This window comes from Columba livia, chromosome 23 (genome assembly GCF_036013475.1).
Source record: "Columba livia isolate bColLiv1 breed racing homer chromosome 23, bColLiv1.pat.W.v2, whole genome shotgun sequence".
Taxonomy (NCBI): Eukaryota; Metazoa; Chordata; class Aves; order Columbiformes; family Columbidae; genus Columba; species Columba livia.
This window is the reverse complement of record NC_088624.1, coordinates 1,923,331-1,937,237: the sequence shown is the minus strand read 5'-3', so window position 1 is coordinate 1,937,237 and position 13,907 is coordinate 1,923,331. Positions and strand designations below refer to the sequence as shown.

The window sequence follows — 13,907 nt, the reverse complement described above, 5'->3', positions numbered from 1 at the left end:
AAAAAAAGAAGTTTACAGAAAAATCTGTTTAAAAAAATAAAGTTCTAAACGTGTTTAGCGGCGGGTGCTGCCTGGGGGGGGGGGGGGGGTGTCACGCGTGGGCGCACCCGCTCTTTTATTTTATTTTATTTTTGAATTTTTATTTTACAATAAACGAGGAAAACGGACGCTGCGTGGTGTGTGCCTCCCGCCTCCGTGCGTGACGTCATTTCCGCCGGCGTGACGCTATCCGTGACGTCGCCGCACTCCCCGGTGCGCGCCTGCCCCCTGCTGGGGAGAGAGGAGAGGGAGGAGAGGGGAGGAAAGAGCGCCCGCCCGCTGCCGCAAGGGCTGCCGGGACGCAGGCGGTGGCCGCCGGGAGGTGTAGTCCGTCCCGTGGTGCCCCGCGGCGGCCCAAGATGGCGGACCGGCGGCGGCAGCGCGCCTCGCAGGACAGCGAGGACGACTCGGACTCGGCCGCCTCCGACAGCGCCGACTCGGCCGCCAGCGCCGCCCGCTCCCGCTCGGCCTCCGGATCGGGGTCTGGTTCGCCTCACCGCCCGCCCCACCGCCCGCCGAGGGGAACCGCCGGGGCCCTCAGCGCTGGGCCGCGGGGCCGTGGGGCTGAGAGCGGGGCCGGGGGTGCGGCCAAGAGCGCGCCCGAGTCTGAGTGTGTGAGTGAGGGGGGAGCAGAGGGCATGGGGGGGGCAGTTGTGGGGCGAGGGGACGGGGGGGATGGCGCTGGGACATGGGGGGACACTGGGGTGCGGGGCGGGTGGCAGAGCTGAGGGAGCACCGGGCTGGGGAATGGGGCGGGGGGGGCAGGGCAGGACCCCCAGCACCGGGCTGGGGAATTGGGGCGGGGGGGCAGGGCCGGACCCCCAGCACCGGGCTGGGGAATGGGGCGGGGGGGGCAGGGCCGGACCCCCAGCACCGGGCTGGGGAATGAGGGGGCAGGGCCGTACCCCCAGCACCGGGCTGGGGAATTGGGGCGGGGGGGGCAGGGCCGGACCCCCAGCACCGGGCTGGGGAATTGGGGCGGGGGGGAGCAGGGCCGGACCCCCAGCACCGAGCTGGGGAATGGGCCGATGGGGCTGGGGAGTGGGGGGGCAGGGCCGTACCCCCAGCACCAGGCAGAGGTTCCCCCGGCTCCCGTCCCCACGCTAGTGCGGGTGGGTTTGCAGCCTGCTCAGGCCTCATCCGCTCTCCATCAGCTCTAAACAGCCTTTTTCTTCAGCGAGGGCACTGAAAGCCGTTTACAGGGAGCTGGCGGTGCTGCTCTCCCCACCTCCGCGGGGTCGTTATTCTCCTCTGGCAGTTTGGGTGGGATTTTGTCCTGTTGTGGGTTTATTTCAAGTTCCTCCTGAATCGCAGTGTGTGGTTGTTCTGCCATTCGGACTCGTTAATTTCTTGGCATGTTTTATTTTTGATCTGGGGTTGTTTTTACACCTCCATCAGTCTGTGCTTTCACTAGAAACCTTCCCTGCTCCGAGCCGTTCCAGTTCACCCAGTGTCTTCTCCCGGGCTGTGTTTCTGTCGCCACAGTCTCCGTTTGCCTGAGCTCGGTCCTGCTCAGCGTCTGTTCGTTATTCCTGGGCTCCTGCTTTGAGTAATCCTCTTGTCCTTTCCCCACTCAGCTGTCTGGCTTTCTGGTTTCAAGGCTTGTCCTTGTCACTCTTTTCCCTCCACAGACCCCCAGCCATTAAACAGTTTGTATTGTTATTCCCTGAGCTGCGTTCCCCCACTCAGCTCGCTCGAGAGGATCTTACAGGAGGATACGGGGAGCCCTGAATGTCTTTCTTCTTTCTTGGTTGCTGAAGCTGAACTTCTGAGGGCAGATGCTATAAGACCAGGGGCCAAATTGTTGTAATTTTGTCTGGGATGCTCTTGACCTTCCCCTCTACTAACGCACCTTTCCCTCCTTGTCTCTGCAGGAAAGCGAGGATGGCATCGAAGGAGACGGTGAGTAACGACTTTCTGCCATTTCAAGTGTTTTTTGTGTGCAAAAGTTAAAAAATTGGACAAAACACCTTTTTCAATAGTCCTGCTGTTGTTGTCACCCCAAATATTAACTTCTAAGAGTGGGAAAATGTGCGATGGAGGGACAGCGCACCCCAAACTTGCCCTCGTTTCCTCCTGGATGAGCTGGCAGTGGTGTTGGTCGGGGACGCTTTGGTGGTGGCCTCTGGTGTCCCCTTGGAGGAGCTTTTTGGGGGGTGTGTGCACCCCAGCTCTCGGAGAGAACGTCCGTCCGTCTGTGCCCTGACACCAAACTCCTTCTTCTCCCCGCAGCCGTCCTCTCGGATTACGAAAGCGCCGAAGATTCGGAGGTAAGAGGAGTCTCTGTCCTGGTGTTTTGCCGAGCGGCTGCATCTCGCGTCATTGTAGCGCAAAACCCAGTTTGTGTCCTTCGTTCTGTTCTGCTGACCCCGTCAGCAGCTATTGCTGGTGTCGCAAGACACCAGCTCGCGTGTAGCTGCGCAGAGGTTTGGAGCGAGCTGTGCTGCAGCGCATCATTGCTGCTGCAGAGGAAAACAGCCCGAGCCTCTCGCCGGGCATTTATCTCGTGTACAATCCGCAGGAGAAGCCGCCTGCGCTGCTGCGGGGTGGACGTAGGGCCAGTGTTTTTAGGGGAGAAAACACCCGATTCCTCAGATTTGGATACGGGGAGCAGGATTTGCTGTGGCCAAGAAGGGTGTGGAAGGAAGTGTAGGATGCTTGTTGAGTTTTAATTAGTTGAAATTAAATAAACCAAGTAGGGTAGCTGGAGGGGTGATGCGCTCGGTGAGCGCTGGGAGAATCCCCCCTTGCCCACGCTGCAGCAGCCGTGGCTGGAGGATTCCCTGGATTTTTAGTTCAGAATTGTAAGTTTGACACCTCCCGATGGTTTAGAGAGGTTTTGTTTTCTAACAGTTACAATTAAGGTTTTCTAGTGAAAACCCTTCCTTTCAAACAGCAGTTTTGGGGGCCTGGAGCGAGGCAGCAGTTGGAGGAAACACAAAACCAACAAGGCAGATGAAACCAAAGCTCGTGGGGGCTGTTAATTTGTGAATTAACTCTGCCATTGGTGAGGAAGGAGCACACAGGCTGCAGGGCCGGCGTGTGGAGGGCAAGGGGCAGCTCCACGTTCACCGCGTGGCTCCTTGGGGCCGCGCTGGTGCTGCCGGAGCAGGGGCTATTGCATCACCGGCGTGCCACGATGATTCTGTTCCTGTGCCTAAAAATAATGCCACGTCTGGGTTTCCCACACGTAAACAAAAGGAGCAGTTGATGTGCAAATACACCGCGTTGAAAGGGAAAAATAGAGCAGTCCTTTTTGTTAATCACGCAGAGCTATTTTTAGCCCCGACGAGGCTCGCAGGCTCCTGGGGGTGAAACGAGGTCGCGCTCCTGTGGGCAGAGCGCTCGGTGTGAGTCAGCTCAGTAATTCCAGGGAATCTGGAAGCGCGGCGCTGGCTGGATCCGAGCCCTCGGCGTGGGAAGGAAGGGACAGGCCAAGGGCCCTTGTTTGTGCTTCTCCCCAACTTGCACAAGCCCTTTCCGAGTGGCCAGAGGCCGTGGCTGCACTGGTCCTGGCTCCGTTCTAGAAATTCTGACTGTTGGATGGTGGTGGGGAGCGGTGTTGGGTTTAGTCTTTGCTTTTTCTGTAAAATTACAGGGATGGGAAGAACCTCAAGGGCTAATCCCCAGGTGTGGAACAGGGATCTAAGCCCAGATTTGGGGACTTGCGTGGGGAAATCCCTGGGGGAGCTGCTGCAAAAGGTGCGTGCTTGAGTAACTGGGGCTCTTTTCAGGCAGAGGAAGAGGATTACAGCGAGGAAGAAAGTGCCAAAGTGGAACTGAAGCATGACAGTAATGATTCCTGTGAGTCAGCAGCAAAAGCAGAGAAAGGGGACGAGAAACCTGACTCCAGAGGTGCCGTAACCGGTGAGAGGCAAAGCGGGGACGGGCAGGTAGGTGTTCAACATGCGTTCTCTGGGCCGAGGGTGGATGTTCTCGCAGAGGGACTGCTGCAGTGGTGAGAGCTGTCTGGTTTTGACAGGAGAGCACCGAGCCTGTTGAGAATAAAGTCGGGAAAAAAGTTCCCAAGCACCTGGATGACGATGAGGATCGGAAGAACCCGGCTTACATCCCGCGCAAAGGGCTCTTCTTCGAGCACGACCTCCGCGGGCAGACGCAGGAGGAGGAGGTCAGGTACGTGAGCATCCCCCACGTGTTTGGCAGCGCAGCTCTTTGCTTTGGTGTGAAGTTTTGGGAAGGCATCAGCGAGGAGGAACTCTCTGCTTTCAGCTCCCTGCTTGCAGCATCCTGCCAGGACATTTTTGGCTTTTTGTTTTGAAGGAAAGGCTGAGGTTGGTGCAAACAAACCACAAGGAAAGCCTCTTGCCAACGAGCAGCGATCCTTCTTGCTGCTTTTCAGAAAGAGCAGTGGGTAAAGCAGCAGCTGCTGGGCAGGAGGAGTGGGAGGAAGAGGAGACGCTGTCTCCTGCCCTGGAAATGCTCGCTCTCTGTGTGTGGGACTGGTTGATGCTCCCACATCTCAGCTTTGCACCAACCTCTTGGTCCTCCCTGCGTGACTTTTAGGCCGAAGGGTCGTCAGCGGAAGCTGTGGAAGGACGAGGGTCGCTGGGAACACGACAAATTCCGGGAGGACGAGCAGGCCCCCAAAACCCGGCAGGAGCTGATCGCGCTGTACGGCTACGACATCAGGTCAGCTCACAACCCCGACGACATCAAGCCCAGGAGGATGCGCAAACCCAGGTGAGCAGCAAAGTCAAACCAGAGCCTGGCTTGTCCCAGAGGGTGACAGGGCTGGAACCCCGAAGGGGATAAGCCCCGTTTTTGGCTTTGGCTCTGGGGTGGGACCTTGCTCCTGGGGTTTCTAGATGCTGGATCCTGAAGAGGGGTGGTACTTCTCATCCAGGGATTTTTTCCCAGCATTTTGTGCTATTTTTTCTCCCTCAGGTTTGGGAGTCCTCCTCAGCGGGACCCAAACTGGTCCAACGAGAGGCCCAATAAGCCCCCGCGGCACCAAGGTGCAGACAGCACCTCTGCTCCTCCGCGAACCTTCACCAACAGGAGCTCCGCAGGTACGGGGAGGATGCCCCCGCCGCGGAACTACCCGAGGATGGGGGGCTACAAAGAGACCCGTCCGAGCTACCGAGCTTCGGAAGCGAGCGTCCAGCATCTGTCTCGAAACAGCGAGCAAGCGAAACCAGAGAGCGGCTATCGAGCAAAGCGTGTCGAGCAAACCCCCCCGAGAGACAAGTCCCCCGAGATGGAAGCGGCACACGTCCACGGCAGCCCCGTGAAGGAGGAGGTTGCTTTGGAAAACCAAGCCGCAGCTGCTGATGCTGCGCAGCCACCTCCAGACAGACCAATCGAAAAGAAATCTTATTCCCGGGCAAGAAGGACCAGAATCAAAGCTGGGGACGCGGGGAAGCTGGCAGATGAAGCGCCCGCTTCCGAGGGGCTGAATCCTGTGCCTCCAAAACCTGTGGAAGCCGAGACGTCCCCCCTGCCAGCCAAGAGCAGCAACTGGGAGTCGCCGGTAGAATCCAACCTGGATGGACTCGAGCAGGAGGTGACCCAGATGAATCTCACAGAGCAGAACTGGACACCGGGGCAGTCGCAGTTCCTACAGCCCCGGGAGCTGAGGGGTAAGTGCGTGCAGCCTTTTGCTTTTCCACTGTACCCCCAAACAAAGGTAATTCTGCATTTGTGGAGTAGGTCAGAACTGAATCGTTTCTGTTTTAGTCCAGTCTCGTGGTAGGTACGTGATGGCGACGCATTCTGCTGAGAAAACGCAGCGGAGATGGTTAGAGGGGGCAAAATAGAAGAGAAACAGGGGAAATTAAACGTTCTGCTGTAGGTTAATTGAATTAGGGCTGGGAAGGATGTAAGAGCAGATCCTTTCCCTCTCTCTGCCCTGTTTGGTGTGGAGAATGGGGAAGGTTCGGTGAAGCTGAAGGTGTGTGGAACATGCAGTGGGGACTTTGTGCGATGTGGATCGCGGTGAGACCGGTTCAGAGTCCGCGCTGGCAGATAAGCAGCGTTGTGCTCACTGGGTACAGGTAACGAATGATCTGGCTCTTGTCCCGTCCTGCTCAGGGGCAGGAGGGGCTTTTTCCTCTATTTATCAGCTGAGGTTTGGTTGCCACTCGCTAAGTTGCTCTGTTGGCAGAGGGGGGTGTGCGGCAGAGTCGCCCCCGAGCGAGCCGAGGAGCGAGTTCTCATTGAGCATCCATGCGAGAGGTCATCCGGGTGTAATTATCTCTTGGCAGAATTAATTTCTGGGGAGTGTTACGAGTCCTTCCCGAGGGAAATAAAACTGGAGCAAGAAGAAAGCGACTTGTTGCTTTCATAAGCGTCTCTTGAGGTTTAGGTCCTGAAACCATAAGTCACCGTGTACTGATGCGACTGGTAAAACCTTTGTGTGATCAGATCCTTGGTCTCGCCTGCAGACGCGAGTGACGGGCTTTAAATGAGCCAGCAGCATGAGAGCTCCAAAGCGCTGTGATCTGCGGCTGAGATTATGGACTCTTTTGATGCTTAAAGATAAAGCATCTTAACAAATTTACCATGAGACAGCTCTAGGCTGCAGGGAGGGGACACTCTGTCTGTAAGGACAAATTACTGTCCCTTTGTTTCTTCTAGCAGGGCAGGAAGGGTTAACTCGGGGAGGATTTGGGTGGATGAACCAGCTGTCAGCTCATTCTGTACATACAACATGGGTGTCTATGCGTATATTTGCGATATCAGTGGTCCATGGGTGCTTTTGGTGTTTGTTTTGTCCACTTTTGCTCCCCTGGAATCACCTGTGATCAGTTTAAGACTCTGGTTTTAAAAGCGCGCCCATAACTTTGTGGTGTGAATTAAAAGGAACCCATGATAAAAGTGGTTACACCCTGTAGAGAGTTTAAACTGCAGCTTAACCCAGTCCCACGCGGATCCGTGTTTCTGCTCTGAAAAGGTTCTTGTCTCTGTGGGAACAGAGCTTAGATCAGCACCTGGATTTCACACTGTGAGGATTATTAGTGGTCTTTTTTAAAGCAAGATTTAGAAGGCGTTGAGCAGCGTGGATGATTGTAGAGCGGCACAACAGCTTCTAATTTGTACCGAAACATCTAAAATTGTAACCTAAGAGACGTAGTTGTTAGAAAAAAGGTTTCTCATCGTGAAAGCAAGAGCTGCGCAAGTTGTGGTACGACGGTGTCCCCAGGGTGCCGGCGCTCGCGCGGCGCCTCCCGGCAGCGGGTGAGGCGGCTCTTTGCTGGGAACCAATGCAAACCGTAATAACCAGTTTGTCTCTTCCTCAGGTATTCCCAACCATATGCACGTGGGAACTGGGCCACCGCCTCAGTTTAACAGGATGGAGGAAATGGTAAAGCTTGTTGCGTGGAGCGTGACTCCTGCTTTTAGAAGCGCGGAAGCCTAGTGTTTATTTCTTTCTGGGCTACAGTAATTAGAGGCCGCCCGTGACACCTCAAAGGCTTTTCCCGTTTGTGGGTGTTTGTCATTTTGACCGTGTGGCCCAGATAGGGGTTTGCAGGGGGTGTTGGGGAGCGGGTGGGTGTCCCTGCCCCTCACCAGCGCCTTCGGACTCTTTCAGGCGGTGCAGGGGGGCCGTGTCAAGCGCTACTCGTCGCAGCGGCAGCGAGCGCCAGTGCCAGAGCCCGCTCCCCCCATGCACATCAGCATCATGGAAGGGCACTACTACGACCCACGTGAGTGTCTTTCCCTCCCGCTCGCGAGGCTCCATGTGTGTTCAGACCTAAGCGCTCCTATTAGGAGCTTTGCCTTCCCTTTGTAATTAGCATCGTTGCATCGTCTCGTATGGTAACTAAAAAGCTGCTCTGAGCCTCCCTGGTTGGTGTTAAAACCCACTGAAATACAATCAGCGTTACCACCTCCATCCCTCTCCAGGCTGCTGCTTTTCTTCATGAGAACTAGGATTTAAAATTAACTTGAAATCAGAGCAATGTCTTTAACATTTGAGAGCAGAGAGAATTACGGAGCAAGACTGAGGATGGATTAGGAATTTACCTCAGCATTTTAAGTGCTGGAGAAGAAATTCCCTGAGTATTTCCCTGCTTTGTGAAGGGAGTAGGAGGCTTTTCTGTCGGGAGCGTGTAGCATCTGTGAGCCTGGTAGACTGCGTGTGCCGATGGGAACGTTCGAGTCTCGTCACCGTCGCTGGCTGGGGTGTGCGTGTGACTTTGCCGCAGTAGAATAAAATCCACCGGAGCTTTTCTTTATTGACTGTTGTGTGTTGCAGTACAATTCCAGGGACCAATCTACACCCACAGCGAGAACCCGGCCCCGCTGCCGCCCCAGGGGATGATCGTACAGCCAGAAATGCACCTGCCTCACCCAGGTGAGGAACCACTTCCCCAGTGTGGCACGGGGAAGCTGGTACCGGCGTCATGGTTGTGCCAGAGGGAGCAGATAACTCTGGTTTTGGCACAGCCTCTGTCACTGGGGGAACCCATTTTCCCTGTTTCTACAAGATGGAAGAGCCCTGCTTCCCTCCTGCAGCAAGGCTGGATCAATATAGATTTTAAGGGAAGAAAAAGAGACGTTTCTGGCTCTCGCAGCCAGCGCGGGACTGAGATGATCTGAGCGTTTGGCACCTCTAGCTGCATGTCTGCAGGTTCTGTGCAAACCCTCCTGGCTGAGTCGCTTCCCTTTCGCTGGGACGTGTGGCTCTGCCAGCTGTTGTGCTCGGCTGGTTCTTCGCTCCCTGCTGCTCGGAGCTCAGAAAAGAAAAGCAGAAATGAGAGCTGTTGAATTGGCATGGTCTCTATCTCACCCACAAAAAGCGTTTCCTGAAGTGGATGTGCTGACCCGCGGCTGCGTCCGCTTCGGGTGAATGGCAACCCCAGCGCTGGGGAGGGGGCTGAGAATCGCTTCCCGTTTCCCCCCCCAGTGCAGGAGCTGAGGTTTCGTTGCTACAGGAAAAAAACCTTTGAGCAAAGCGCTTCTCCTTCCCGCTGTGCTGACCTGGTGCCATCCTACCCTGTTTCCCCGAAAATAAGACCTACCCCAAAAATAAACCCTAGTGTGATTTTTCAGGATTTTTGACAATGCTCAAAATATAAGCCCTACTCCAAAAATAAGCCCTAGTTACCGTTCATTTAAAAAGTCAATTCAAGTAGCGTCCAGGCAGCTACGCATGTAAAAAAAAGCATCTTTTGGAGCAAAAATTAATAAAGACCCTGTCGTCTTTTTGGGGAAACAGCGTTGCAGCCCTAGCGCTCCGCGGGACGTGCCAGCTTTACAGGTGCCATCACACACGGTTTATTTTTGTCACTTGGCAGGTTTACACCCCCACCAGACGCCAGCCCCCATGGCAAACCCCGGGCTCTACCCTCCGCCGGTGTCCATGCCGCCGGGGCAGCCCCCGCCGCAGCAGCTGCTCGCCCCGACTTACTTCTCCCCTCCTGGAGTGATGAATTTCGGGAACCCTGGCTACCCCTACCCCCCGGGAGCGCTGCCCCCTCCGCCGCCTCCTCACCTCTATTCCAACACTCAGGTGAGCTGCGCCGAGCAGGAGCCGTGGAGAGCGGGTGGGATCCCGTGGGGCGGGGGGTGAACTCTCAGAGGCCTCTTGGGAGAGGATGTGGAGCAGCTGGGCTGATGCTGGGAGATGTTTTACCGGCATCCCGCTCTACGCTTGGGGAGGGCAACCAAAAAGGGCTATTCCTGTGGCTGCTGGGCAGCTGCCCTGGGTTTAGGGTGTAGCAGGTGAAATCCTTGTGTGGGGGGATCTCAGAATGGAGGTCTTCTTCTACGGACGGGCATCCACAGTAGCTGTGAGGATGCAGATCCCTGTGGGCATCCCGATTCCAACCCCAGCGCTCCCCCGGGCGCTGTGCGAGCGGCACACGGCTGACACGCAGTGGCAGACTGGAGATGTGCGCGCTCCCCGAGCCCTGCAGCCTCTCTGACCTTCCCTGCTGCCCTGGCAGGGAATTGTCCTGCTTTCGGGGTGGATCCTGAGCCCCCAGGCAGCTGGAGGAGTTCTCGGTGTGAAGGGAACTGTTACCTGCCTTGTCTGTGCAGAAAAACGGCAGCTGCTGTTGCAAAGCACAGGAATAAGATGGCAGCAGGGAAACTCTGCAGAGCAAAGGGTGTTGCGCGACAGCAGCTGAACGTGAGCCAGCGTGTGCCCAGGTGGCCAAAAATGCCACCAGCGTCCTGGCTTGTGGCAGCCACAGTGTGGCCAGCAGGCCCAGGGCAGTGACTGTCCCTGTGCTGGGCATGGGGAGGCCAAACCGCGAATCCTGGGGGCAGTTTTGGGCCCCTCACACCAAGAAAACCCTTGAGGTGCTGGAGCGAGTCGAGAGAAGGGAACGGAGCTGGTGAGGGGCTGGAGCACAAGTGTGATGGAGCGGCTGAGGGACCTGGGGGGTTCAGCTGGAGAACAGGAGCTGAGGGGAGACCTTCTGATCTCTGAACTGCCTGAAAGGAGCTTGGAGCCAGGGGGGTCGGGCTCTGCTCCCCAGGAACAAGCGCCAGGAGCAGAGGAAATGGCCTCAAGTTGCGCCAGGGGAGGTTGAGGTTGGATCTTGGGAACAATTTCTTCCCCAAAGGGCTGTGGGGCATTGGAACAGGCTGCCCAGGGCAGTGCTGGAGTCACCAGCCCTGGAGGGCTGGAAAATACACATAGATGAAGTTCTTAGGGACATGGGGCAGTGCCAGGGGTGGGCGAACGGTTGGACTTGGATCTTGAGGGGCTTTTCCAACCAAAATGATTCTGTGGTTCTATGGTTCTGCTCTCTGGGGAGCGCAGGCGCAGTCCCAGGTGTACGGAGGGGTCACGTACTACAACACTGTCCAGCAGCAAGTGCAGCCCAAGCCTTCGCCACCTCGCAGGACGTCCCAGCCTGTCACTATCAAGCCACCGCCTCCTGAGGTACTGTCCCCTCGGCGTGAGCCTGCGTGTGCGGTGCTGTCCCCTCGGGGTGTGTGTGGTGCTGCAGTTTCCTATCCAAAAAATACATTCTTCCAAGAAAATCTGTCTGATCATTGACGTGTCCCAAACCTCAGCTTCTTGTTACAGGTGGTAAGCAGGTCTCCAGTTAATTTGTTTTTTTAAATACTTAAAAACTAAGCTCATCTAAAATAAAGCATAAAATTGATTCTTGCCTTTCTAAAACAAAATTGCACAGGGTAGAAAACAAAACACTTTATAGCAAGAAAAAACCAGTCGTAAGCTAGGGAGGCAGAGACTTCTCTGACAGAATAAACGTCGAGACCTCCGTAGATAACTCAGGCAGCAAACTGAAAGGCTTTCCAGAGACGAGAGCCCTTTCTCTGCGCTGGGAGCAGATTCCTGGCCCAGTGCTGTGAGCTGTGCGTGTGTGTGCACACCCGAGTGCCACGTGTGTGTTTGGTTTCCCCTTTAATACCCTGCTCGGCGTAGGGGAGCTGAGCGAGCCGGAATCGCGGCAAGCCCGGGCGCGGGCGGGCATGTGCCGCTGGTTTCCCCGTACGCAGCAGAGGGCTGGGAAACGCGCGGCGTTCGTAATTCCACCGTGAGATCGTCTGATCGAGGTGCCCTCGCGATGGAGAAACGATGAACCGCGAGGAGAGCTTGGCTGAAGGCAGCTGGTTGTGCAGGGAGGAGGCGTGGGGGGGTGGCGGTTGTGTTTTGGCATGCAAATTTGGGGGGGTGTTTACTCGCAGCACCCCAGTGGTAGCACCGCAACCCCCGCACGGTGTTTGTGGGCGGCCTAAACCTCTTGTTTCTCTTTCCTCTTCCCCGCCAGGACAGCAAAGGTGAAAAAGCAAATGAGAGGAGCAACACGTAGGAAAACGTGGGAAACCCAACGCCAGACCCGGCACCTCGGCAAAGAGGAGGCTCCTCCTCGGGAAAGGCTCCTTCCCTGGGCGTAGGTGAGGCAGCCGGATGAAATCAGCTGCACCGGCTTGTGCTCAGGGCCAGGCACCTTCCCTCTCTGGTTTTACCGGTGCCCTCCCGAAAACCATCTCGCCGCTGCTGATCTGCCCTTCTCCCCCCTCCCTCGCTGGGACACGGAGGTCACCGAAGAATCTCAACCCCCAGAGTGGGTCCTTGGCCACAAGTTCTCGCAACTTCTGTCTTTTACTAAACCTCTGCCCTTTTCCCTCTCTAGGATGTTAAACTCGACTGGCTTGATTGTGGTCTCTGTTTTTATTTAAGGAATGAACCAGCTCCTTCAGTAAAGCTGATTTGTTTCTTTTGGGTATTCTGGATTTGTTTGTCTGGCGGAACGTAACACCCCCTGCCCCCCGCGGAGACAGCTGATGAGTTAATTCTTCATTTCAATTCTCTCTTTAAATTAGCGAGCTTATTTCTGCCGTTGTTTAAGCACGGGGAGGGCGGCTGGGCGGTCGCTGTCAGGAACGCGCTGCCCGTGCAGTCACCACTTAATTTAGAAGCTCCTCCCGTCTCTCTCTCTGAACAAGCCCTGTTGGTAACTCGTGTCACTGGCAGTTTCTCTCCGTTCCGAGCTCGCATCAGATGCGAATCTGTGTGCAGGAGCGCGGGGCGATCCCCGTCCCCACGGCACTCCTCGCAGAACGGGGGACGTTTCCACCCGCCGCCTCTGCTGAATCGGCGGCAGAGAGGGAGGTTTATGGGCATCCGGGCACCTCGGCGCTGCCAGAACAGCCAAACCAGCAGCCAAACCAGCTCGACAGGGCCCGCGCAGGAGGGATTTGCTCCTGGCGCTTGGGTGTTGCCGCTGTGGAAGTGGAAGGGGCTGTTAGAACCCGCCCCGACGCACTCAGCCCGGGCTCCCGCCTCAACCACCTCCCCGCGGGGACGGCGGCTTCGTCACCCCTGTTAGGCTTCGGAAGCCGATCTGCCGGTGCGACTGGCACCGCGGTGCCGGCTGTGCCGAGCTGGGCTGGCTCTCCCATCCCGCAGCGCGCACCCCGCGGCTCCCGGTGACGCTCAGGCTCGGCCGCGTCCTCGCAGCCGTTGGCAAATTGGGCTAGGAAAGCTGGCGAGGCGAGCTGCCGAGGGCTGCCGGTTCCTGCCGCTCGCCCCGGGCACGTGCCGGCGCGGCTTGGGAAGCGCCAGCTGCTGGCACAGGCTCCTCGGCGAGAGGGGGAACGTCTTGGCCTCCAAATCCCCATCTGCGGTGAGGGAGGGGGGTGCCCGGCTGCCCGCCTGCCTGCTCTCTGGTCGAGATCGTCTCATGCATGAGCAGAAATACCTTCTTTGTTTGTTGTTTGTGACTCTCTGACCTTTTTGTACCTTATTTCAAGACCTCAAAGCGATGTTTTAAAAGCAGAAATCCCTTATGTTTTAAATGTTAACTGTTTTCTCTGCCTTAAGGCTGAAATGTATTGTTAACATATCGGTCGTGTGACTCGAGTCCTGGACCTTACAACACTGTGATGGGTTTGTTTGGTTTTTGTTTATCTGGATTCCTGTCCCCTCGGAGTGCACGTTTGTAACCAGCGTTGTGTCGGCACGCGGATGAGAATACATTTTAGGAAGCAGCTGGTTCTCTCGTGTCTCTTTTCTCGGGGCGCAGACCCGCGGGCGCAGCGTTCCCGGTGAGCACCGGCGTCCCACCGCGCTGCCGCGAAGCTCGGGAGCTGCTCCCCCCTTCCCGGGAGCCTCTGGTGGGACTGGAGTCCTTTCTTCTCTCCTCTCTCGCAGTTGAAGGCACAACTGGTGTGGAGGTGGTGTAGGAGCCGCCGCCCGCGTTTCTGCGCCGCGCTGCCGCCTCGGCACCACCGCAGCCTCCCCTGGCCCGTGGCCCGGCTTCCCACGGCAAACGGGGGTGGCTGGCACGTACCCCAATTCCTGCACCGTTCCCGGTGCCTTTCCTCCGTTCCCAGCAGCTCTCCCCAGCTCCTGCCCTCAGGGCTGGGGTCCCACAGCCCATCCAGCAGCAGGAGCCATCGACCGACCTCCCACCCCCAAA

At 56.9% G+C, this 13,907-nt stretch overlaps 1 protein-coding gene across 2 annotated transcripts; it reads left to right on the top strand.

Annotated features, from left to right (window-relative positions):
• The first annotated feature begins 368 nt into the window (after positions 1-368).
• Positions 369-12,212, top strand: CASC3 (CASC3 exon junction complex subunit). Of its 2 annotated transcripts, XM_065039260.1 has the most exons (13): positions 369-653; positions 1,914-1,941; positions 2,272-2,309; positions 3,774-3,932; positions 4,022-4,173; positions 4,564-4,740; positions 4,945-5,639; positions 7,299-7,363; positions 7,592-7,706; positions 8,258-8,356; positions 9,300-9,514; positions 10,775-10,897; positions 11,754-12,212. In XM_065039260.1, exons 1-13 carry the CDS (start codon positions 399-401, stop codon positions 11,793-11,795), a joined length of 2,163 nt encoding a protein of 720 aa, XP_064895332.1. In that variant the 5' UTR covers positions 369-398; the 3' UTR covers positions 11,796-12,212. The 2 variants fall into 2 exon arrangements, with proteins under 2 accessions (XP_064895332.1, XP_064895333.1); XM_065039261.1 differs by lacking the exons at positions 369-653; positions 1,914-1,941; positions 2,272-2,309 and adding an exon at positions 3,625-3,669.
• The last annotated feature ends 1,695 nt before the right edge of the window (positions 12,213-13,907 follow it).

Excerpts from the sequence above, each read along its gene's own strand:
- CASC3 (XM_065039260.1), top strand. The coding sequence starts at position 399 with ATGGCGGACCGGCGGCGGCAGCGCGCCTCGCAGGACAGCGAGGACGAC. Across the intron at positions 4,174-4,563 it reads ACGCAGGAGGAGGAGGTCAG|GCCGAAGGGTCGTCAGCGGA; the intron begins GTACGTGAGCAT and ends CGTGACTTTTAG. Across the intron at positions 5,640-7,298 it reads ACAGCCCCGGGAGCTGAGGG|GTATTCCCAACCATATGCAC; the intron begins GTAAGTGCGTGC and ends TCTCTTCCTCAG.